The 25,778-nt window shown below is 44.1% G+C and overlaps 1 protein-coding gene across 8 annotated transcripts in view; it reads right to left on the bottom strand.

Annotated features, from left to right (window-relative positions):
• Positions 1–25,778, bottom strand: part of LOC102047883 (SAM and SH3 domain-containing protein 1) — a 570,321-nt gene that overhangs the window by 111,277 nt on the left and 433,266 nt on the right. For 2 of the 8 annotated variants that reach the window (XM_055713589.1, XM_055713590.1), the window contains exon 1: positions 15,283–15,538. The exons of the other annotated variants lie outside the window; for them this stretch is intronic. In XM_055713589.1, coding sequence (XP_055569564.1) covers positions 15,283–15,378 — 96 coding nt within the window. In that variant the 5' untranslated portion in view covers positions 15,379–15,538. Of the gene's footprint in view, positions 1–15,282; positions 15,539–25,778 lie in introns of those variants that run through there. 8 annotated transcript variants of the gene reach the window in all.

The following is a 25,778-nucleotide window of genomic DNA, read 5'->3' as shown; positions in this document are numbered from 1 at the left end:
TATACCCTACGTATTTACTACTCCAGTTAATTCTTGCCTAAGACATTATACGGAATTTCCCAACAGGTATATGCATAAGGGACATAAAGATAATATTAAATAAAACGTCACCATGGCACCCAAGGGAAAACAATTGCTTGTTTAGTAAAATAGTTCTTTATCCAATTTGGTGGTCCTTAAATATTTTCTCCAAATAAAACACAGTAATTTTGGTTTAGCCTATGAAATGTTTATTTTTCCTTTTTTCCCTGACACTAAGAAGCTCTCACAAGCTCTAATTTCTTTGTGAAAAAAATGGTATTTCATTCTGCCTTGTGCTAGGTGCTGTATAAAACCCCAGGGACAGCGACAAGTGCCTACTCTGACCTTTGTTCCTCTCTACTCATATTCCTCCAAGCATCACAGCAGTAAAGAGAGACTTAACCATCTTTATCTTAAATTTTGCTATGCTTTTCACTGGGACAGTTTGGCACAAGCAAAACATACCTTGCCCAGAAAAAGGAAAGTTTACTCAAAAAACCCCACTTCCTCCTTCTCTATTCCCCCTAACCCTTCCCCTTGTTTCTTCTGTGTACCATTGTACACTCCCCACCCCTTTATTTGTAATTCACTAGGTTTTGAGGGGGGGGTTCCTGCCACCCTTTTCAAGAGCCAGGCCTGAGATGCTGAACAGGTCTCCTGCCTGGCCCTCCCTAAGGACCGCAGCTTCCCTGGCTCACTGAAACCCAGCAGTGCTGGTTTCGGGGGTGCACCAATACAGGAGGACAGCCTTCTATGTCTTCCCTAATTTCTCAATGCCTTGGCAGCCAAATCCTGCACCAGATCTTCCCCCCAGCTACAATTACTGAAAAGCAGAGGAGAGAGCCCAGCCTTCTCCCGCTCTGCAGGGAAGCCAGCACCTGGGAAAGCCCAGCAGGGATGCAGTCACCCCAGGTTTCTTCTGGCTGGACGAGCCTATCACCTCATCTGCACTTTCACAGCAAGAGCTACGGGGCAGCACTGCACCTTTATTCATGCAGCATCAAGCTCAGAGATGAGCATCTCAATGCTTAGAAATGCTACTATGCTATTATGAAGTTGAGTGTGACAGTAAGCACAACTACTTATTCCTTCATGTGCCATTTAAGAGGATTACTTCCAAAAGACAGGCACCCTCCTGCTGTCTATGTGCAGGTTTTGGAAAGGGGGAAAGAGAACCTTAAAGAGTATCTGCCTTCACCCCAAAATCCAGTTTTACAAAGCGTGAAAAAATACTGTTCTGCACATCAAGGCAGAATAGGGTCTCTCCTCTTGTTTTTTTCACTACGCTCTGGAGCAGACATGGAAATCGGTTACCCTAGTTGCTGCGCCCAGTGGTACAGGGTACTGTGTGCCTCAGAGAAGTAGCCCTTGATTCACCGCTGCAAGTGCGGAGGGCAGCCCAGCCGTCAGCTGTGGAAAACCAGAATGCTGACATTTAAACTGCTTTCTCAAAGTGCTATTTTTCTATTTTTTCCTGCTAGAAATTCAGCAGCTTGCAGCCTGGAGGATACATACCCAACACTTCTGCACACCCAGAGACTAACCTTGCCTTCACTCCTACCGCTTCCTGACGGGCCATCTTTTACCGGGAAAGGAAACAACCGTAATTGAGCATGGCAGCAATCCATGTCTTCCCATGTAATCTTAGCAGCAGAAGAAATGGTTTCCTGTAGCTGCCGTAAGCAAGCAGCACCCTTGGTCCCCCCTCACAGATGCCCCCCCATCCCGCCTGCCTGTGCTCCCCCTGCAAACCCTCACTTCCGTGGGGACCGGGTGCCCACTGCCGGCACAGGCACAGAGGAGTTCCCACCCTTTGGTGGCATTAATAAGCTGGCTGAAATAGACACCCTGCATTCATACGAATAACATAAAACCAGAAAGACTGACTCTGCCCTGAGGCCCTTCAGTGAAGCCTCATCTTTTGACTCTAGCAGAGGTATGACACTTAACACACTCAACCACTGTAGGTAGCATAACTATGAACTAAATATAAAGCTGCTCATGCAAAACTTCGTGGTGCTGGGCTCTGGTTTTTTATTGCCCTAACTAAGCATCTTGCAGTCTCTTTAGAGAGTGTTTTACTTAAGAGCAGTGATGCACAGTTATCAGGGGGTTTCAGTTCATTTAATTAAGTTGAATACAATTACACTCCAGTGGGTCTTAAAAATGCAAGAATCCATTTAAATAATATTTAGATGCGTATCTTTTAACTACCACAGATTGCACAGGGCTTCATGTTTATATCAGTTAGGGTTATCAACCTAGCAATAAGAACTCTATCTCTTGCCAGCTTATAATCCTTTCTGCTCTGGGATCTCTTATTTTATTTGTTCATTTCCCTTTACCTGTGTACAGCGAAGATGGGCCTTTTGCGTTCCTGTGCACTCATACTGCTCCATCACTGCCAAAGCACTTGCTAATTAGACTAAACAGGCCTCTTAGCCAAATAAAAGAGAAATATTTCTGCTCGCCTACAGAGCAAATCCTACAGAGTGTGGGCTTGAATACTGTGCGGTTGCCATATCTCCCAGGTGTTTCAAGTACACATTTCTCCGAAGGGGCAACATGCACTTTATTACTTACAGGAGCTCCCCGATAAGCAGGATGCTATGTGCTTGCGCCCATGGCTGCAGTCAGCCTAGCGGCTCTGCCCACTGGTAACAGAGACAAGGAGATGGAATGAAGCTGCATCACAGGAAGTTCAGATAGGACATTAGGAAAAGGTTCTTCACTGAGAGGGTGGTCAGTCACTGGACTAGGCTCCCCAGAAAAGTGGTGACAGCACCACACCTGTCAGAGTTCAAGGAGCATCTGGACAATACTCTTAGTCATACAGTTCGGTTTTAGGTAGTCCTGCAAGGAGCACAGAGTTGGACTCTATCATTCTTATAGATCCCTTCTAACTTGAGGTATTCTATGATTCTATGTTGCTTTTACTGGAAACTGAATGTTTCAAGTCAAGTGTTGCACATCACAGAGATGCAACTCAAACTGAAGCATGAAACAATTTGAAGAGCCCCATGCAGCTAAAGAGATCATAAAAAGCAGAAGCTGGCAGAACTCCAGTGTCAGTAAGGCTCACAAAAAATTGTGTGTCTCTACAAAACCCAGTAGCTGGTTCTGATCAACCCAAAGCCCTGAACCACAGGTTGAAAGACAACAAACATAAATAAACTGTAGACTTGGAGAGTAAGCCAAGTTCTCACTTGAGCGTACGAACATAGCAACACGAACATCAAAAGGAGAGCATCTTGCTAACTAACCATTTGTCAGGAGAGTTGTCATGCCAAAGAAAAACACCTCACCTAGTTGTAAAAGTGACTGTAACGTGAGAAGAAAGACTCAGATGGAAGGAGTTTCCTCACAGATTCTGCTTTTGAGATGAAAGAAGAGACTACAGTCTCTGAGTACACCAAACCATGAACCCAGCAAGAGTGGCAGGACAACCTGTTTACCAGGATGCATCTGAAGCACCACAAAAACAGCAGGGAGCTCTCTGAGCAAAAGGAAGATGTTACACCACTTTTCGCAGTATGCACCATTATCAGTTTCAAATCAAAGGATGTATAGTAAATAAGCCGCCTCATGCATAAAGAATCAGGACTTAAAGGGAAACAAAGATTTTGCTGTGTAACTCTCTCAACAAAATGGTTAACTGTGTGTAACACATACATGTGGTGATCTCTTCAAAGCTTGAGAGGTATAACCCAAAATGTGAAGGTCGGTTCAGAATGAGCTACACGTGAACAGGGAGTCAGGGCATCAGACTGTCTCTAGCAAAACAGTAAATCACGCTGTCATCCTCAGCTTGTTTCAGCTAACCATCCCTCTACTACAAATTACCCATCTGAAGCATCTGCTGGCAATACCTGAATGGTATAATTTGATGTGACTCATATGCACATCAATAGTTACCCACCTATAGTCTGCACTTGGCTTTAAGCAAAAACAAAACAAGGTGCAACCAACTAGACACGAAGGCTTACTTTGCTCTCTGACATCCCTACTCAGTGCCTGAACTGAGTCCTGTCATTTCTGAACCAGGCTTAAATATCCATTATTTACTTCCCATGTGCTCCCTGCCCGTCCACACACGTTCAGCCACCTCACCTCCTCTGGGCCTCTCTGAAGCCAGCCTGCGTGCTGACCTTCCCCTGCCAAGGTCCCGGTGCGTGATCCAGCCGTTTCCTGCCATGAAGGCAGTAATTCTTCCTTTCACATGATCCTCCTAAATCCCTCTTTCTAGCAGCTGCAAGTTACCCTTCTCAGCTGGGACTCACTTTTCACTTTTCTAGCCACAGAAATACAGTTCTGGATACTGAGTCACTGCACCTCCATCCCTGGTCATCCTCTGTTTCCTCTTTATATGAGAGCTATTTTGCTAAGAGAGGTATGAGTCTCATAAACCTCATTGCTTGTTTGGGGTTGTTTTGTTTTGTTTTGTTTTTTAAACTGTTCAAACCCACACAGCCACTGATCTACCTAGGAAAGGCAGAAGGGACAGAGAGGAGCTAACATACCTTTTTATTCCACTCCCCTCTCTTTTTTGTGGCAGTTTACAAAATAAATAACTATCTGTAAGCATTTTGCAGTAGTTGCAATTAGGTTTGGCAGATGAAAAATGAAAATTTGTACAATCTTTTGTATTCTAAGTACATTTGAGAGGAAGATTAAAAACCACAAGTAATTTGGCAAAGATTACTTGAAGAAAGTACTGCTTCATCAGAGAGAAAAAGCAACACTGAGAACATCCAACCTCTCTCTTTTCTTTCAGTTCTGGTAATTAGGAACTCAACCTCCACACTGACCAAACCCAATGAGACTCATCATGACTAGGCGTGTAACAAGGACATGCAGAAGCATCCCCTTCCCTTCTCATTTATGTATGAACACACACCATATGTGGAACTATTCTTCATGTCATGCCAGTATTTTGATTAAGTCCTTGACCTTATGTTCTGTATTAACTTCCTGAGCTCTGATAGCTATCATGCAAAGCTTAGGTTTTACAAAGCTCATCCATCTGCACGTATGTACTCACTCCCAGACACAAAATCTAAACAATACATTGCTGGATCTGGGTTGAGCAAGAAACAGCACACCTCCCTGAGCAGACATGTCCCAATACCTCCTCAATTAAGTACACAACAGAACACAGCATCACAGTGGAGAGGGATGACACAGGATTAGACTCCATTTCATGCCTCATTGCAAAATGCTCAGAAATAAAGGTAACTGAAGAGGAAAACAGCATTTTTAAGGACTGACAACCATCTTGCACTACCTATAACTGAGCAGTCTCCACTGATGAAACAAGAAATAAAAACAGACCTTTCCCCCAAACCTCTCCAAACAACGCACAGGACACAATGACAAAATAGAATATAACAAAAAATATGCATCTTTCAATTTTTATTTGTACAGTGCACAGCAAGCAAGGTGGGAACTTCCACATACAAGCTGGAACACTGACAGATAAATGTGGATAATAAGAGACACCAGGAATTTGCCATTTTTCTCTAAAAGGAAAACACAACCTCAGAGAAACTTTAGAGAAGCATGCCATGTACAAACACAGAGAAAAATGTCCAAAGAATCTGCCATGTATGAAGAGTCAAAACATACCCTGCTAGCAGGAAATCTGCCTTTACTTAGCCTTTTCTCCAGTGAAACTAAAACAGACAGACCTAAGGAAACACATCCAGTGGGGAAAAAGAAAGATGCCTGCTATTGCAGCCACACCAGTGCTTCAGCTGCACAGGGACATCAGTGCCTGTGCACCTCCAATACGGTACCAGGAGCTACCTCTGCTGCCAACATTTTTCAAGGGATATAAGCAGCCAGCACACAGCCTGTTCTTACTTCCATCAAAATCAGTGGCAAATTGCAAGTGATCTTAGGCAAAGCAGGCATACAAACACCTTCTTTGGTGGAGACCACCCACTGTGTTTGTTATGCTGAAAAAAACCCCCTAAACATTTATACGTCAGAGATACAGTGAAAAGCAAATAACTGGTTTGAGCCTAGTTACTCCTCAGTCTAACGCGAAGCATCACGTAAATCCAATGAAGAACAGACCAGAAACTGGCCAACGTGGCTTAGTGCCACAGGCACTAGCATCCCTGCTCATCAACTGCTGTATTTCATGGTCTCCCCAACGTGACAGTGGACTATGAGCTTTTGATTGCTTGCTCAACTAGCAATTTCCTCACCTTACCAGTTTTCTTGGTTTTGAAATACAGTACCTTTATTAGCCCTCTGATAAAATGTTGCATGTGGAAATCTGTTCTTCCCAACTTTTGTACGAGACATGACACATTCCCACAACACACTCTGAAGCATCAGGTTTTTGAAGCATAAACACAATAGTAATCTCAAAGATGGAAACTTGAAGACAGAAACCACAGCTGACATACAACATGCAGTCTGCCCCCAACTCTTCTGTTTTACAATGGTTATTTATGAATTCTAAGGTGGGAAAAGCCCAATAACGGAGTGGAAGTCACAACCTGCAAGTTCTAGTGCATATTAGGTATGAATACAAACACATTTATGTATAAAACTGTTTTTTTCCTATTTTCACTCTCACAAACTATACGTTTCAGTTTAAATGCAAAGCATTTATCGTCAGCTTTCAGAACTACTGCATTAAGCTGGCCAACCACTGAAAGCTTCAAAAGTCACAAGTATTAAAAAAATACTCTGTATAACTGAAGGCTCCATTTAAGTCTATGCAGTGATATTGATAACAATATGAAATGTGTCTAACAGGGATGGTGAAAAGAAATGAGCCTCAATTTATCAGTAGCAAATAAGTATCTTCAATTTGCACTCTATCCCTAGAATTGTGCTAGAAATTTCTGGTGTGAATAACCCTTTTGGCTGAGTTGGAATATGCGGGAAGCTACTGCTGGATGACTGCAAGCACAAAATCCAAAGAGGATGAATGTGTTTCATAACTGTAACAGATAAACAGCGATAATAAACATAGACAGAACAGCAACATCCAAACATTCCCCAGCTCTAAGTGCATAAAACCCACAGATCCTACAGCAATGACGCATTTCTTCTAGAGGTATATACTATGGCACAAGGCAAGCAAAATACTTTAGAAGCCTAAAATGCCTTTTTCCTGAAGTGCAATGTAATGCTATGCAATCAGCCCTAGCACGTGTTTTTGCCCAAGGTCCACCTGTAGATATACGCTCCCTGAAAGAACTTTTCAACAGTGCTGGCATGGTGCAATGAGCTCTCATGATAAGTCCTCTCAAATCCATTTTTTCCTCCATCGAATCAGACTGGGGTTACGGTCGAGCAGAAAACAAGCTCTGAAAATCAGGGTCAGCTTGGTGCTGGCATTGAAAGGGCCAGGAGGCTCAACTCATCTGAACTTGTGAAAGAATGACAGAAGTCACTTTTTCCTTTCTTGTTGAAAACCTGTAGGCCACACACTGTTCCAGTATAAATAAACTTTGTGCCTTAGGCTCATGAAGCTTTTATGTAAACAAGGCAGAAATTAGACCCCTTTATCTTTTGTTCTTTTCTTCATCTTTTGTTTCCATTACACCCATCAGCACCACACAACACATCTTCAGTTGCAAGTGAGAGGGTTAGGAGCATCTCTCAGTCAAAAGACTGCTCATGTACTCTCAATTTAATATTGTAACAAGCACGGTACTGTTTTCACTACCATCTATTGACTCTCATCATGTTTGCTACAAAGCTTTTGAAGTATTTTATTATTGAACCAAATAATTGCCTAATCTCCTTTACACACACACTCCCACACATAGAGAATAATACTGAAGGTGGAGAACACTGTGATATAAAACTGTAGCATGCTGTTACCAAAGAGCAAAAAGCACTGTATATCATACAGCGACAATAATGAAACAGAAAAGGATATATTTATATTCCTGACAATGAAATTACTACGCTTGTAAGCTTCAGTGTGGGTGTTTACCCATGCACACAACAACCACCATATTTTTTTCCACCTGGTGGCCTGATCATGTAAACTGATCCCAATAGCATATCCCTGTGTCCATGCAGGGCCACAGGGAAGTCAAATCAGCAAAATCTAATGGGCTTGTAGCAGAGCAGACCTACAATAATGCTCCAACCACATCGCACTAAGATCACGACACAGCTATTAGGAACCAGTTCTCCAATTTATCATATGACCTTGCATAAAAAAGCCTGAAAGCATGATTTATAAATCATTGTTTTACTATTCTCTCAAGCTCATCCATTTAATTTTCCTGCCTAAAACTGTCTTCCAGATAGGTTATACAATCCCCACTCTCAATTTCAAACTCTTCATAGGAAATGTGCCTCTAAAACTAGCTCAAAAATGCTTATCCAGGTATCACTGAAACTTAAACCAGTAAGTATTTAATTATACTAATCTTAGTTCAAATAAAAATGGTACATTGTAACTTTGTGTTCCAAAACACGGCAGTAGACAAGAAAGGTTTGCTATTACCTTAAGCAAGGAAAAATGTTGCCCTCACCTCAAGAGGATCAAAGCAGAGCCGGCACGCCCACACCTGACCCACACCACAGCTACTGTGGTGGGGACTGCACCTGTTATTTTTAGAGTAGTTATTTTCCATAATGGAAATCTCTGTTGTGAACTCCTGGGTTCAAATGTGTTTCAGTGAAGCGTGTTCTAATCTTTTCTTCCCAAGGGGACAGTTAAGTCTCTCAATGACAGTGAGAAATAAAAGCCCTTCATACCTCTTCATCTAATCACACAACACGTGTCTATGTACTACTTTTTTTTTATTGAGCAAATTGAGAATATGCTTTTATAGTAGAAACTTAACTTTTACAGACTTGCATATATTAAACCCAGTTCCTCCTCCTTGTTCATTTCCTCATGAAAAATCTCGAACTAAATTCTTGCAAAGCCACCTCAGCATTCCCAAAGTCACAACAACTATCTTCCTCTTCCTCCCACTGCCAGTAATGGCAACAGACAAAGCAGCAGGTTCATTAATCACCGTCTACATCATGTAATTGCAAAGAGGAAAATTATTAGCAGCACTTTATATTAAAACAGGTATTGTGACAAACCACTTTGCAGAGACATTACAATGCAATTCTTATTCATCCTGTGTTACTGGACCTCCTAAAGTCCAAGCACAATGACTGCTCTACAACCATTAATACTGTGACAATGGGGTAAGTGGAAAAGGAGAAAGCTGCTCTGCTGCTGCATGAAGGAAAAGCTACCACCCACGGCTCCAAATGACAGAGGGAGACATGGCAAAGCACAGTCAGCAGGGCTGGGCGCACCAACATCTTCTCCTCCACCATGCCGCTTCTGGAGGGAAAAAAGCCCTGAAGGAGCCAAGCCCAGACCAATGCTGAAGCAGTTCACCCAGGGTATGGAAGGAGAGGGAAATCCTTTCTCCCCTCTGACTCAAAGTCCCTTGCCCAGGGCACTGCCCGTTTAGTCCATCTCTCAGCCGCTTCCAACAGTGACCCCACTCTGTCACATCCTGGACCCTCCACTCAGCTCACGCAGCTTAACCCCTCTGCTCCTCTGCTTGCACAGCATCTCATGCAATCAGTGCTAATTTACATTGATTTCTGGACAGCATCAGAATAAGTTAATCATTATCTAGTTCTGTAAAATGTCATTTGTTCCCAGGTACACTAAAAATAAGAGGCTTTCACCTGACTATAGAAAATGGTAACCAGCACGTGTAGCATAACACATTGTCCACACAATAAAATTCCTTTAAGCGCTCATTATCCTGCATGTGCAACAGTTTTTCACTTTCTGCACTGATTTTCACATATTCTTTCTGTTTAGAGACTGGAATTTTTTCATATCCACAAAAGGAAGGAGGCATCATTACAGGCAAATTCTGGCAATCTGGTATTCCACTGCTCTTAAAAGACAGAGAGAGCTTTGTTAATTGACTTCCAAAATGTGAAAAAATATGAGGAAAAGGAATATTCCCAAATATTGATATTGGAGCTGGTATTCACAGCAAACCAGCAACACACTAGAAAATAAAATTCTATCACCAAGATTCATCTTAAATTTATACTTATTATCTAGTAAACAGCAGTTCACAGCACACAAAGAACAGGTATATAAAAATCTTCTCTGCTTTTTCCTCTGCAAATCAAAGGCCAGGAAAACCCAGAATTTGCTTTCAAGAAAGAATGAAGAGAGCACCAGAACCAAAACCTCTCATCACTCCTGACCAAGTAGTGTCTTGTGTGGACTAAACTCTCTGATGGAGACATCTGTTTTATGTGACCTGACGTGCAAGAAAAAGCCTAGACCAAAGGTTATCTCGATGAGCTGTCTTTCCTCATAAAGGGATTAGCATGGATAGGTATAACACTGCGTGGAGACAAGAGGGAAAGGAGATGCAACAGGTTAAGTTTAAAATATAAAATTAAATCTGACACCTAAACTGACAGTCAGTCGCTCTCCATCTTGGTTTCTTTATTTGAAAGCAAAATATACTCCGTGGTGTTGTAAAACAGAAAAAACAATACCTGCTGCTTTGAACAGCAGAGACCAGGCCTTCTAGGTTTATCCTTACTGTTGCAACTGGGATATGCTTTAAAAATGCACTCTAAAATAGAAGATGAAACAAGAATGTTTTGAATCAGAATGTCCCCAAGTGCTTTTAGAGCTAGTTACATAGCGCCACAGCAATTTTGCCAACTTGTCAATAAAAATCAGAAAAAGTATATTGCATTTTCAAAAGCACATTTTACCTGGAGCAGCTACTCTGTTGCCTGCGGTTTTCCATAGAGCCATGCTGAGCACCAACGACTTCAGCCAGAGTGGCGTCTCGGTGCCAAGCAAACATCAGAGAAACTGAGTCCCCAAAAAAGACACTGGGAGAGCAGTGGAGTAGAGAGATTTCCATGGGAGGTCACAGTGAACTAACGATGACTGAACAGCAATCCTGCGAGAAATCTGCAGCTGGTGTGAGCTGCCTCAACTCCTCCTGGCAGTCTTCCGACTGCTTTTGTCGGTTGGGGATCTACTTCCCCGATCTCTCCAGATATCCAGGCTCCCTGGCTTAATATCAAATTCCTCTCCCCAAAGTATGTTAACCAGTATGTAATTACATGTTATCACAGTAGTATTATCAGCTAGCATCTTTCTCTCTTTTGGTTTGTTTCTTTGTTACTTTGATAAGAAATTCAAATAGTCACTGAAACATGGAGAGCAAGATAGATTATATATGTAAATACTAGGGCTCCCAGTACAAACCCATGTAAGCTTTATTGTCCTCAAAATACTCTGTTCTCCTTAGCTAACAGCAGATGGTGGGAAAGCACTGGTTTTCTCTTAGCATAACTGCAAAAAATTATAAAAAAAAAAAATTTCTTTTTTTTTCAGCTCTTTTAACTGATTCAATAGTTTGAAAGAAGAAAACAGCTATCATTTTGAAATCAAAAGCTGAAAAGACTTCTAATTTCATTGCATCTCTTGCAAGTTCCTCTGTACCTTTTGCATCTTGGCCATTGAGGACAACAACTCCTCACACAAACTGACATCTTCAGTGAAATCCCTGTTCCATCAAAACTGATCAGAGTTTTGCCAGTGATTTCATTAATGTCAGGATCTGACCCAGATACCTATTCCAGCTATGATATATGAGGAGGAAGAACATCCCGTAAACAAGACAGACACTGGAGTGTCTTCCCTGCACTAAGGTCAATAGCCCATGTTTTGAAAACACATCTTTAAAAGAATAAAGTTTACAATTTTCATTTTGTGTTATGATTTCTTCTCAGATCTGATCACAAACAAACCTTCAGACTCGGCAACAAAGAGTTCACTATCACTACATCAATACATGATTCTATGCCAAAAATAACTCTTTTTATGGTGTGGAGTTTGGAGGACACAGAGAATTTCTACATTACAACTCATGATCCACCTTCTGCAATCTCTCTCTAAAACCTTAATACATTTTCACCATCCATCGTTGCCTTGAGACGCTGCAAATTATAATTAACCAGTACGTTCCAACATGGGCTTGCTATGGACTAAGCAGAAGATTTTAAGTATAATTATGTTATCTAGTGAGCTCCACTAACAGCACAAATAGCTTTGAGGTGCTTATACCATAGCTGCACCTATGGAATATTTCACTAGAATAAGCACAATAGGGAAAAGTCGCATTTACTTCAGCAAAATCCCAGTACAGCTGCAAATATGCTCAATATTTGTCAAATAGAGTTATTATGTGACTTCAAAGTCCATAAAATATGCTGCTTACAAGCAGCACTTGAAAAGTATAGCTTCCCCTCCAGACCTGGGATCTGCCATCACAGGTTCCTGCTAACGAGGTCCTGTTTTAAGGAACCTAACCAAATGTACACAAACGATTAAATATATTTATCCACTGAATGAGAGGGGCTCAGTTTGTATTTTAAGTAAGTGCAGTACCAAATACCAGCTGGGCTGATTTCCTTAGCCTCTCCTCCCAAACCAGCACCTAGAGCAGACACCACCATGCCCCACAAGGCTTCCAGCTGGGCCGGTGGAAGGAAGGTGACACCTCTTCCTCCTCCCCACTGCCGTAACACCTTAAGATCAGGAGAGCAGAATCAGGCATTTCATCATTTTTACAAGGAACACCTTTTCCACCATAAGGTCAGCGAAGCGGTGGAACAGGCTGCACAGAGAAATTGTACAGTTTCTGTCCCTGGAGGTTTTCAAGACCCAACTGGATAAAGCCCCAAGCAACCTCACCTGGCCTCAGAGCTCTCCCTGCTTCAGCTCAAGGTTGGGCTAGATGCCGCCTGAGGTCCTTTCTAAACTGCATCAGCCTATGATCATTGCTCAAGAATGCGATTTTCTCATTTGATCAACGAACTTTTGATGATCACCTTCCTTCCTCATTTCATTACAGTTTTCCCCTCCCAAGATCCTGGCTCCTCTGTCCTGCCTCTTCCCCCTCTGCTAGCGCATTCCTTTGGTAGCTTTCAAGCTATTGCAGGACCAACCTAGCGAGCCCGCCACTGCACCATCTTCTTGGTTCATAGAGCCGTTCCCAGTGAATAACTACAGCATCCACCACTGCGCTCCCTAGACATTTTGGATCATGAATTATTGCAAGTTCCAGGAATTTAAGACCCATACTCTCACTTGACAACATGAAAGCAGCAAGCCAGCTATGCAGGCCTCTGTTATGGTCCCACGAACCAAGACCAACCTCTACAAACTTCCATTTGGAAGCCACAAATCCAGTTCACCATTTGCCTTTCACAGCACACATTTGAAAGGGACAAAGCTCTGTGTACCACAAAGACAAGCAGTGAAAAAGGCACTGGAGCTACCTCTTCCTCACCTTCAGACAAGGACAGAGCACTAAGTTTATACACGGTTCACGCTGAGACATATTCTGCAGCCACAAAGACTACAAACTCTTTAAAAACCTAAATCTGAAGAAAGCTAACAGCTTGCAGTGAGAACTGCTGCCTTCCCCCAGGTAAGTTACTACTTGAGACCCAACATAAGGGTTATCTTTTCATATTTGTAACTGTGTTGCAACACAAAACACTGCAGTAAGAAAAGGTAAAAGTGCTGCCTGATGTTTGCAACCATTATAAACCGGCAACTTCATAGTTACAAGATGATACCTTCCTGTAAAGCAGACCAACTCTAAGACAAATGACTTTAGCTTTGCTTTATTAGAAAACAAATTCCATCCATTTTCCCAGGATGGGAAACTAGCTCATACAGCCAGAAGAAACCTATTCAAAGTATTAGTTGTGTAAGAATCAGATCTTTTTCTGCACTGAGCTCCAGCATGCTAGGCTGTTGGTTTGGCCTCCTCAAACACTCCTTCCCAGGCATCCAATAGCACTTTGCTTTTACTAAATGCAGCACTGAAACCTGCCAGAAAAAGAAAGAGACTGTTCATAAAGTACCAAGTGTGTGCTCCCTACAAACTGGCAGAACTGACTCCGCTTGCATTCTTAGATTAAAATCATGAACAGTGAAAGAGTGTACGCAGCCGGGTGCTATTAAGCTGAATGCCATGTCAACAGAGAATTTCTATGAAGAAAAGGCACGAGGCGGGCTTTTAATATTATTTTGAATATTAACAATAACGTCCATGTGAAAAGGAAAAAAGAAAAAACTGCAGCGTAAAATGCTAATTACATTCTCTGTTCAATTCTATAACCCTTCTGAATTAGATCCCAAGGATTTACCATTCATTACATTTCACAGCAGTTTTCAAAAAAGTATTTCTCATAATATTCTTCAATGTTTGCCGGTCAAATGTTAACAAAAATTATTGTGCATCAAGCCTATTCATTTGCTTTTAAAATGAACACACAGGCACTCTGCTGTTGATCACCACATTCCTGTCCCACTGGAAAACCGCCAGCTGCGGTAGGTATGTAACATCAGTATTTGTTTTTTTGCTGAGTGGCAGTCCTCCGCGGTAATTATCATCTTGCACCTAAAGTAAATATTATTCTCTCGTTGCAAGTAGAAATAAAGAGTTGACTCTTCCTGTATTTTCACTGCTTGCCACCCAGCCCGCCCTGCCGGCACGCTACGTGCCCACCGAACCCAGCTCCCCGTGCCCCCGTTACCGGGGCCATCTCTTTTGTTTGTGCCCAGCGAACTACGAGGATTAGTCCCCCCTCGGCCGATCACCGGCGCAGCGGCTCCGCCGCCGGTAACCCAACAACTCGCTTCCCAAAATCCCGACGGGGCGCAGCAGCCCCCGGTGCAGCCGCGGGACGGGCGGCCCCCGGGGCCCCGCGCGCAGACGGCGCCCCCCACGCGCAAGCCCCCGCCCGCGCCCGCCGCGGGGACGCCGCAACACGCGCGTGGAACGCAAAGGCGGCGACAAACCAACCCCTCGCCCGAATTTCACCGACCCCCCCGGGTCGGAGCGCCGGGGAACAAAGCGCCCGCTGACCAGCCTCCGCCGGCACTCCCGGGCGCGCCAAGGGGCGCAGGGGCCGCTCCGCCCCGGCCCGGCAGTGACAGCCGAGGAAACTTTTACTCCAAAACCGCGACGAAGCGGCCACTGGTACCACACGGGGGTCTGCCCGTGGAATTCCCGTCCCTGGGGTGCGGGGCCCGCGCGGCCAAGGCGCTCCCCCACTCGGCCGCACTCCGCGGCAGGTGCCGGGGGGACGCGGCGAGGGCTCTGCCGCCCGCAGCCCCCGCGCCGGGGGGACGCAGCGCTCCGCAGCCCGCCCCGTCCCACGGCGGGTCGCCCCCCCGCTCCCGGCCCCACTCACCAGGATGCCCATCACGTCAGCCCACAGCTGGGCGAACACCTCCGACGTGCCGCTCTCCGCCGGGGCGGCGGGGCCGGCCGCCCGCTCGCCCTCCATGCCCCGGCCCGGCCTCCGGCTCACCGACGGCTGCCCGCCGCCGCCGGCCCGCCCCGCCGCGCCATGCCTCCCCTGCCCCGGCCCGCCCCGGGACACCGCGGGCCGTCCCGCCGCCGCCCCGCAAACTTTCGGCCCGGCGACGGCGCGGCCGGCGGTGCCACTGCGGCGCGGCGGGGGAGCCCACCCGGCTGGCGGCAAAGCCCCTCCCCCCCGCCGCCGGCCTGCCCCGCGCCCCCCGCCTGCCCGTGGACTCGCCCGGCGCACGTGGCCGCCCCGGGGCGGCAACAAAGGGCCCCGGCACCGCCCCGGCGGGGTCCCGGTCGCCTCCCCCGCCCCGACACCCGGGGCCGCGGGACGGGTCGCTGCTGACCGGGCTGCCCCCGCCTCACGTGGGGGCCGGGAGCTCCGGCGGCAAAGGCGACGGCGGCTCCTTAAGGCCGCGGGCAGGTTGCTCGGGGTACGGCCTGCGCCGCCCCCCGACACGGGCGGCGCGGGGAGAGGCGCCCGGCAGGTTCTGTTCCTGGTGCAAGTACCGGGACCGCACCGCTCTCCCGAGGGGATATCTGCCACCGGCCACCCCACAAAAGGCAGAGCTCTCCTCGGGAAGCGCTGCCCCCATCTATGCCTCCCGATTCCCATTACAAGCCCCCCACCCCATGAAATTAAATAATCACTAATTACAGGCAGCAGTAGGGGTGCTCCTGCATCCTTACGGGAAACAACGGTGCCCGCACACACGGGCACGCCTGTCGGGGAAGGTACGTCAAGTAACAGCAGCCGAGCAGTGGATGTCCTTCATCCACTTTGGTGCAGGAGGCACCCAAAGGCCTGCCCTCCACCTCGCTGCTGCTGGACCCGGCAGCAAGAAAGTCCTTCGCTCCTGGTGCTCATCCCTGAGCTCTGAAGCGTTAGCTGCATCTTGAAAAGCTGCTGTTTGAAGGTGTTGTTTCTCAGAAGCACCTGTCTGCACAGGGTGGGGGTAAGAAGTGATGTATTTAACAATACGCAGCTGTCATGCACTGGCCAATCATTTTAAGAGCTGACATCTTGGAGCGGCAGTAGCTTGTCCAGCACCCCACCAGCCCCCCTTGCTGCCAGGCTGGGTGTTATGTGCCTCACACCACCCAAACACAAGCCAGGGCCAGGCACCTGTGCTCCACCACCCCCGCTGTCCCCCCTGTTCAGCCTCAGGGGCTCCCGACTCCCCACAGCTGACCAGACTCCAACCGATTGCATGGCACCAGCAGCCTGGGAGGGCTGGAGCAACAAATGATAACCATTTGCTAACTGGGCTAAAAATAGTTTCTGTAGAAATCATAGAGCAGAAGCGGGGTGACTGCGCTCCTCATCTTCTCTCCATGTTCCTAGCAATGCTCTCTGTCCTCAAAGCAGGAGATTGTCCCAAGATTGGTTATTTTACTTTGTAGGCTAGCACCAGAGAGAAAAGATGCTGAAAATGCTTCCTTTCTCAGCAACTGGTATGCAAAGAAATGGATGAGACCTTTCTAAGCACTGGGTTACTGCAGCTCTTGCGAATAGCACAAGCAGAACAGAGAAAAGGAGGTGGGGGACACAGATGGAAAAACTAAAGAGAATCATGCTGTGGGAATGTGGCAAAGAAAACACTGATGGTGTGGAAATATACACAGTTTCTACTGGCCCTTCTTTAGAATGCACATGTAGGATACACACTATATAATGCATCACAATTATTAACGAGTGATGAGAAATTATGAAAGGCCCAAACCAGGTATAAAATCTTTACTAATTTACTTTTAAATTGTACGCGACTATAAGCCTATGAAGTATGAGGATAAAGGTGTGCCAGTGAAGTCTTCTGGTACTCCGCGACAGCTTGCGTAACTCAAAACTGGTTTAATTAGTCGGGGGTAATTTACTCAGTGACCCTCTGAAATCCACATTGCACCACTTAGGACAGCAATGTCAACCTACTTTCAAAATATCTGAACAAGGCACACTGTTGATCTCGTGATTTAAGTATTCTGGGCTCTTCTTGTATTCTGGGCTCTTCTTGTCCACAGTCTTCTGTACATTGTCTTTTTTGTAGTTTGGAGGCGTATCTTTAAAAAAACCTCGATGACTCTGCAGCACAAATTCTAACCCCCCCCTCATTGTTCTGACTCGGGCAGCAGTAGATTAAGATCAAATAGGTGCAATGGGCAGCACTCCCACTTGCCCTGCCCCTCCCTGCCGATGGAGGTCATTGCCCCTGTGCAACGATGACTACACTACTTGGAGAAGCAGGTCCTGAATATCTGCACTTTTCAACAGGTAACAGAAGCTAGATTATAAATTGTGGTGGTCCAAAAGCTGCTTCCTGAGTCATGATGTCATCCTTTTTATGGGGCAGCAACTTTCAGAGGAGCGTGATGCATGGCTGTGGCAGCCTTCCCCTCAGCCAGCTGACTTTAAATTTAATCTGAAACACAAAGCCTTTGACTTTAAAAAGGGGAGGTTAGGAAAAAAAAAAAACCCACAAAACCTTGCGAAGTCATTGACTCCAGGAGCAGTTGCTTTAAGAAACAAATTGACATGAGAGAATTGCAACAAATCCATGGCAGTTTACAATAGCTATCATCTTCTATGGTCTTGAAATTACAGTATCTATTCATCTTCAGACATTCACAAGATGCTATTTTCAAGACATTCAATGATATGCTAAAATAGTCCCTGCTCTCTTTCTCTGAAATAGACCCAGCTCCCAGATATCACAGCAGTTCCTCTATTTTAATGATGCCAATGTCCTGCAGTAATAAATCGCAAGAGCATTTCACAAAAGCCAGCTGCAACAGGAGTAGGGAAGTTTTAGAACAAGTAGATGTTCAAAACAAGAACAGTTTTGAAGTTATGACTGCAGTATTTGGTTTGGGTACAACTGCTACTACAGAATTAAAAGTAATTGAAATTTAGCAAGTTAGAAAACAGTTTGTTTGAATTTTTTTCTGTAGCTGTCTAGACCATAACTCAAGAGACCATGATCTAGAAGCACGTTGTGCTGGACCTCTGTATGCTACTGGGAAGAAACAGATCTGGTCAATTTTCTAAAATTTTTGGGACATCTCACAGGAGGGTCTGACCAAACACTTAACATTTGGAAAACTTGGAAAATGGTCACTGCGCACTGCAGGGCAGCACTAGGCAGCAGGGAAGCAATCCTGACACGATTCCCTGGTGTCTCGCACCCACAGTGCATGGGCTCACAGCTGCTCTCGCGTACACCTCTCAGTACACTCTGGACGGAAAGTCCCACCACAAAGCAGCTACAAAGCTCCCTGTGGTGGTTGTTCTCCTGCAAATCCCTACACAGGGGATGGAAATGATCAACACATGTGGTGAATCTAGTTTCGCTCAGATGCCAGATGCATGTGAGTGTATCTTCCTATCACACCATCAGCTACACGTGGGCGTGCAGTTAGTAAGTTTCCCACATCTACACATCAAGCAAGATTAACCAACCTGGAAAGTACTCTTCTGTATTTGAGACAGACAGGCTTTTTTTCTAGAGGGATACTCTGAGCAGGATCCCAGCTCCAGGTTAAGGTGGCCATAGAAAACCTCATCCTCCTCTCTTTACTGAGGGTTTAGGGAGATTGCCTTCACCAGGCCAAACTCTTTCTCTGTGAAAAACACAAACCTGAAATGCAAACCTATGATCATTAAGATAAAAGATGACAATCTTTCTGTCCCAAAGTAGCATGTATCATCTCACCACAGTGTCACACAAAAGTGATATGATAGTTTTGACAAAGCATTTAATAGCAAAAAATTGAAATATGCACCAGAATAAATGGAAAAGATGACATGCACCATCAGAAACAGGCTATCACAATGGCTGGCAACCTTTTAAAAGGCATTTAATCCAAGAAATCTATACCACAAACACCACCGAGCACTTTGATATCAGTTTTAAACTACTTGCACGAGACTAGGAGAGATCGGGTTGCCTTAGAAAGTGGATCATGTCCCACGGTGTAATGGACACCAAACATCATGGGTTCCTGATAGATGACCTGAGGGAAATGGCTTCCTGCTCAGAGGCCTAGCAATTAACTCTGCATGCATGAACAAAACGCATGAGGTTTCTCAACATCGCTAACAAGCACCCTGCCCAGTATATCAAGTCTAAATCGGAACATCAAAGCTTCAGAGAAATAAATAAGCAAGCCATTGTATGCACCGAGGGTGCAGGGGAAGGGAGAAATAAAAATTCCAGTTAGCCCCAACAAGGGACCCACAAAAGCTCTAAAACTCTTAGCACAAGCAAATAACAATGTAACACACTATTAGCAGTGATTGTATCTCCTTTCAGCTCTCTCCCTCCTTCCCCTTGGTGGGGGTCATCAAACTGAAATACGCAGTTTCACATCACAGCCCTTGATTGGAACTGCAATCCTTCCCAGCTGCAAGCTCCACCCCATCAACTTGTCACGATCCACCTTGGATCATTGTCCTCACTACCTTTTTTTTTTTTTAAAAAAAAAGTCCTTCTAAAACATAATGTCTTTTAAATCTCATGTGTTACTTCATTTTTAAAGTGTTTTCCTTAAGAATTATTTAAGTACAATTATTATTTCTGGTAGCGGGGTCCCTCAGAGTGGGAACCTCTGCATCACCCATATCAGCCAAAGGAGCTAGTAGCTGCTCTCCAGCAGAAAGCAGAAATGCCAGTGATTGCTCCAGAAAGCCTCTAGTGTGGGGCAGGATGGGGAACATCAGCTCTTTCTGCCAAATAGGCTGATGCTCCTTCTCAGACACTATTAGTACATACAAGCATAAACTATAAAAGAGCACTGGCTCTATCATGTGCATTTGCACATCAAAGTGCTACATGTTCCTAAAATGTTCTCATTTTGGTACCCTCTGCCACATAGATAACTACAGAAGGTATTCCTGATTTTGAAAGCAGTGCAAACAATACTTATCCACTGGTTTTAAAATAGACAGTATTTAGACCATACACTCTTTGCTGTACAGTCAGAAATCATTATTTATTCTTTTAGAGGCTTAGCTGTCAGCTCCCAGTCTTATTGCCAGCCTTGTGACTAGGGTATCACATCACAGCAGTACACTAATATGCCCAACACGAACCAGATGGAGTTAAGTCTGTTTAATTCTATCAGGAGAAAACAGTTAGGAACAATGAATTGCTTTATTCTGATAAAAGTCTGAGCTCTCCGCATTACACCCGATCCATCATTCTGCTAGATATCATTATGCTACTAGATTAAAGGATAAGGAGTGAGATACACATGCCCAGGAAAATCATTCCAGTAGTCTAAATACTTTGGGCTAGCACCACGATCAGTAGACATACAAATACTGCTAAGCAGGCTTCAGTTGAAATTGGTGACTGTGATTTTGCATGACAAATCATATAAGGGAAAGAAATCTAAACACACTGAGTGTCACAGCTCTTCTGGAAGGAGACATTTTGACTCATAAGGAGAAAGGAAAGATTTGTATCCTCCCTTCCTGCCCACAGATGTGCTCCACAAAGGCCTCTAATATCCTGCCCAGTTCCCCTCCCCACCGTGGAGCGCAGCACCGGGTTTCTTAACTGGGAGACAGCAGCACTAGCTCAGCCAGCGGAGGGGCTCCGGCAGCCAGAGTGTGACTGGTGAGGACCACACATCCCTAGGGACACCACAGCCACGATCCTGCTTGGGTGCACAGCATGCCACTCCAAAACCACTCGCAGATCAGAAATCCGTGTCTCCCACAACATCAGGCACTGTCCAGACAGTTTCCACATTTTACAAACCCTCTTCACCTTACTTACTTCTGCCTCCTTCACCCAAACTCAGCATCCCCTCTTCTCTAGCTGCACAGCAAAGCCAGCTGTGATACTTTGCTCCTGTCAGCGTTTAGTTAGCATTCATTTTCTATTCGTTTTCTGCAGCACACAAAACTCATAAAAAGTTTTATAAGCCTTAATTTTTCAGACAGTTCAGCATCCTTTGGGATGTCTAGGGGCAGCCTCTACACTGTCACTCACAGCTCGGTCAATTTTCTATTTTTTTTTTTGTAAGCATCTGCTAGAAAGGATGCATACAAATCTTTTTTGTAAGAGACTTACAAAATCCACAGAGACAGAACTATTTAGCTCAGTGTCTTTTAGCTGCTCTTATCCCAAATAATTCTAGAACTGGGGAAGTGAAAAGGCAAAAAGCAAGCCTCAGAACTGGGAATAGGACTTCACCCTCTCCTTTTCCCAAGTGCGGCGTCCTTTGATTCCTTTGTTGAAAGTCCTAGTAAATTACTAATGAAAAGGAGTCTGATGATCTCATCCCAAAGCACATCATAAAACCACCCAAAAATAAGGTACAACTTAGTAGCGTGTGATAGCTGTGTATTTCAGAGATGCTCAGCGCTGACATAAATGTCATACTAAGTTGACTATAGTAAGGTGGGAGGAGCACCAAGAGAGGTGGCCAAGCTCACACTGTTGTGAGTGTGACTGACTGTTATTACTACTCACTTTGTGACCAGCTCAGATTTTTGAAGTAAGAATGGATATACCTCAGAAAAAGATGTTTATTGCGTCTCCCTTTGAAAGGGAAAATAACTTTCCTAAAACTAACACTTTCTGGGAAAAGAAACCCAAGATCTTTCATTAATTGTGACTGCAAAAGCAATGGAAATGCAGATCTTAAAAAAAGTCATCTGCTTGCTATCAACAAAGAGATAAGAAATTATACAGAGCTGCCCTTAGCAAAATATTACATACAGCAAAATACATGACGCAAACATGCCAGTGGTAGAGACTTGCAAGAAAACAAGAAAGGAAGAATTGCTTAGCTTCTCTTCCAGAACAGACCACTTCCACCCAAAAGCCATTTCCTCCACACTCCACCTAACACTCGCTCCCCAATTTGCCAATTAAATATTGTCCAAAAACATACCAGAACACAGATTATTTCCTCAACTGTTTCTTTAAAAGTTAATACACCACCCTTCTGAACAAGCAACAAACAGACCCTACCAAAGCCTAACTTTCAGTCCCACAAGGATTCAGTACCAAGCTCAGACCCTGCACTTCTTAAGCCTGTGTCCCAGATCACATAGTTGTATTATTAGTGAAGGAGTAGGTGGGTCTGCTTAATGCAGAAGCCAAGCAAAGAATCCTGCCTGATGATCTCAGCTAGCCACAGGTGACGGTAATAGATCAGATGTGGTTATTTGATGTTTGCTTGCAGATCATGTCAGCCCAGGGTCAATTTTCCCTACTGCAACCACTTGAAAAAAAATTACTGGCTTCAACCTCTTCTTTCAGATCAGTTTCTACTGAGATGACTCCTGCTCTGTTGCCAGAGCTTCTCCTCTCGCCTCCATCCCTGGAAACAGCTTTCATCAGCAGGCTTTGATGGATACAGAGCACCCAGCCTTCTCTTACTTTCTAAACAGCTGCCCTACCTTCCTTTTAAACACTTCCTGCTCACTCCCTGGAGTACCAGATCGAACCAAAACACATGTCCTACCCCCTCTCAGAGTTGTGCCCCTGGGTTAGCTGACCCGTGCACCACCCAGCGAGCCCAGACACGTACATTAAGATATAATTTATGGAAAAACAAACAGCAGTTGACTAGCAAGCAGTAGGCAAGCAGTTGTGTTACACGTGGTGTTGCAATTTCTGCTGTAATGATAAGTGTTCAAAACTCACAGATGTCAGGCACCTGAAAATTACACTTGCATTTAAATATAATGGAATTTTTAAAGCAAGACTTTTGGAGTGCTTCATCTTCAATTGTCTGAGTCATCAGGGTGCACTTAGGTCACATTTTCATACTTCCATTGGAAAATAAAAGCCAGAATTTACATTTCCACTATTAAAAAAACAGCAGCAAATTGAGATTTTTTACATCACTTGGCTCCAGGTGGCAGGATGTTAAATAAATCATCAAGCTTGTGATGAAGTCAGGAGCATTCGCAAGATGGGGGCAATGTAGTCAAGATGACAAGTGTTCATTTCAGCTGTGGCTGTAAACACAGGCATGAGCTTGATTCACAGAGCCTGTGCTCTTCTGGAGAAACCTTACTCTTCACTACTACCCTGCAAGCTGTACAATCATTCAAGATTTTCTCAAATCAGTTTCAAATTGGCATGGGAAAATATATTAAAGCCTGCTCTACACTTACAAGAGTTAACAAGGAAGTGGAGAATCATATCCAATCTGTACATTTCATTCTCCCTATATTGCTAATGACATGTTTCACTTCATAAAACTTCATTAAGTAATAGAGAAAGAAGAGAAACATTGCTTTGCAGCCAGGCGCACCTGAAGACCTGGAACTGTGCATTTTACGTCCATAAATTCATTAAAGGGGCACTAGACACTACTTCTGTAACACAGTGAGGAGGGGGAGTAATTCCAAAGAGCAGCTGCTTCCAGTTAGGGCAAACTCAGCTGGAAAGCAGAAGTGCCTGTCAAAGTAATTAAAGTGAGGAGAAGCTGTCTGTCTGAAACTCCAGCTTTTAAGCACTGGCCAACCTACTCCCAAAATGTAATTTATTAAAGAAAAAAAAAAAAAGAAAAAGGCAAGCAAGAGAGACAAGTGAAAACAGGCTTAAGCATTGCTGAAAACATACCTGCAAGCTATTCTCTCAATAAATATTTTGGGAAGTTAGTGAACAGAAGGATTATTGTGACTGTGGTGGCGTGAGTGGGAAGAATTTACCCTCCACAACTCAACCAACTGCATCAATGATGATACAACAGCCCCCAAGGGCAATGAGCTAACTGCGTTGGCTCCATGTTGATGAAGTTTTACAAGGAAGTCATCTTGTTTAAGTATATGTAGAGTAGGCTGGTATGTCTAGTTCTTAGAAAAAAAGAGTCTTCATTTGCAAGGATTTAATAATTAGGCAATTTTGAAAATGGCCAAATACACTTCTTCAGTACAAGTGTATCCTGTAGCAACATATGCCTAATAAAAAGTAATTGAGATCTGGGTTTTTGAAAGTTACTCATGCACTTGATCCCAGAAGTACATCAGCCATTCCTTTTGACTTCTGTGGGAAGATGTGATTTATGAGAACAAATTTAAACAAACAACTGTTGCTTAGCTAGATGAAGGTTAAAGGGACTGGAAAGGATGCAGTGATTATCTGAAAGCATGAAGGGTGTGTAAACACCAAGGGGAAAGTCAGATTGCTGAAGAAAGCTCAAGAGGGTGTAACTCAGGGCAATGAGATAAATGGATGTGTTTTTAAGCCCTGAAATATTGGCTCCTAAAACGATGACATTATTTGTGTATACAAATGAGGCTCTGGTCATTTCAGAAGTCATCACTATGTCACTGAGGACAAAATATGTGAAAGTGGACTAAAAGGAACGAAATAGATTTGCTATATTTATATGCAAAAATATGAGGGGAATATGATAAATAGCAGCAGTAACTCTGTATCTTGGGGGCAAGGCAGGTGACCTTCCGGAATCACTTTATATCATCTGCCATCTCCACCACTGAGGAGGCAGCAGCAGGGGTAAGTGGTGAGCCCACAAGGCTCTGGGCTAGATACAATCCATGGCTTCATTTCATGTGGCTTGCAGCTACATGAATTATTTTTGTGTGTTTTTAATGGATAATTCTAAGGGGTATGCTATCTGGGCAATTGCCTAAGTGTGAAAAGCCTATGTGGCCCTTAGGTTCCTCATGGTTACACATGTGGCATTTAGGGAATACATAAGCATGCGGTAAGATGCCAGAAAGGTATTAGGCCTCAATTAGATGATTTTCATTACTCACCAGCTTTCAGTTTTTATAAAATTCAAAACTCCTGGAGATAAATATAATTATTATATTTATTGTTTATTATAATTTGGTAAGTATTATATTTGTATATGTGAACAGAATGAGCAGACAGAGCTAAGAAAAGACTGTGTTTTGACTTGTCAGAAAGACAGATTCCTTACCTCCTAAAAGCATACTCCAAATGTCGTGATACCCTTTTATCTCTTAGCATTTTCCAGGTAACATGATACTAACAGACATGCACTTCTAATGTTAGAAAGGAAATACAATTGTTCTCTTGGGTAGTTACTTAAAGCAGCTTTCAGTGTATCAAACACGAGTTAAACTTATGCCTTCTATTGCCTGTACTTGTCCAGCTAATGCTCATGTTTATCTGCAACCAGAAAGGAACTCACAGGACCTAGCTGTTCATGGCACCCCCAAACATGCACGATATTATCCTGGTCTCTAACAAGTTCAAATGCAGCCAAAGGTTTTGGCAAGGGATAAAAAAATTTAAAATATTTTAGCTATTTCCCGAAGGAGTGTGTGTGTATATATATATTTAGGTAAAAGAGGTTAAATAGCTGAATTGATTTTATATGGATGTATGAGAAATGACTGTAACAGGCTCCCCATATGACAGA

Source organism: Falco cherrug, chromosome 6, assembly GCF_023634085.1.
Source record: "Falco cherrug isolate bFalChe1 chromosome 6, bFalChe1.pri, whole genome shotgun sequence".
Taxonomy (NCBI): Eukaryota; Metazoa; Chordata; class Aves; order Falconiformes; family Falconidae; genus Falco; species Falco cherrug.
This window is presented reverse-complemented; position numbering and strand designations above follow the sequence as displayed.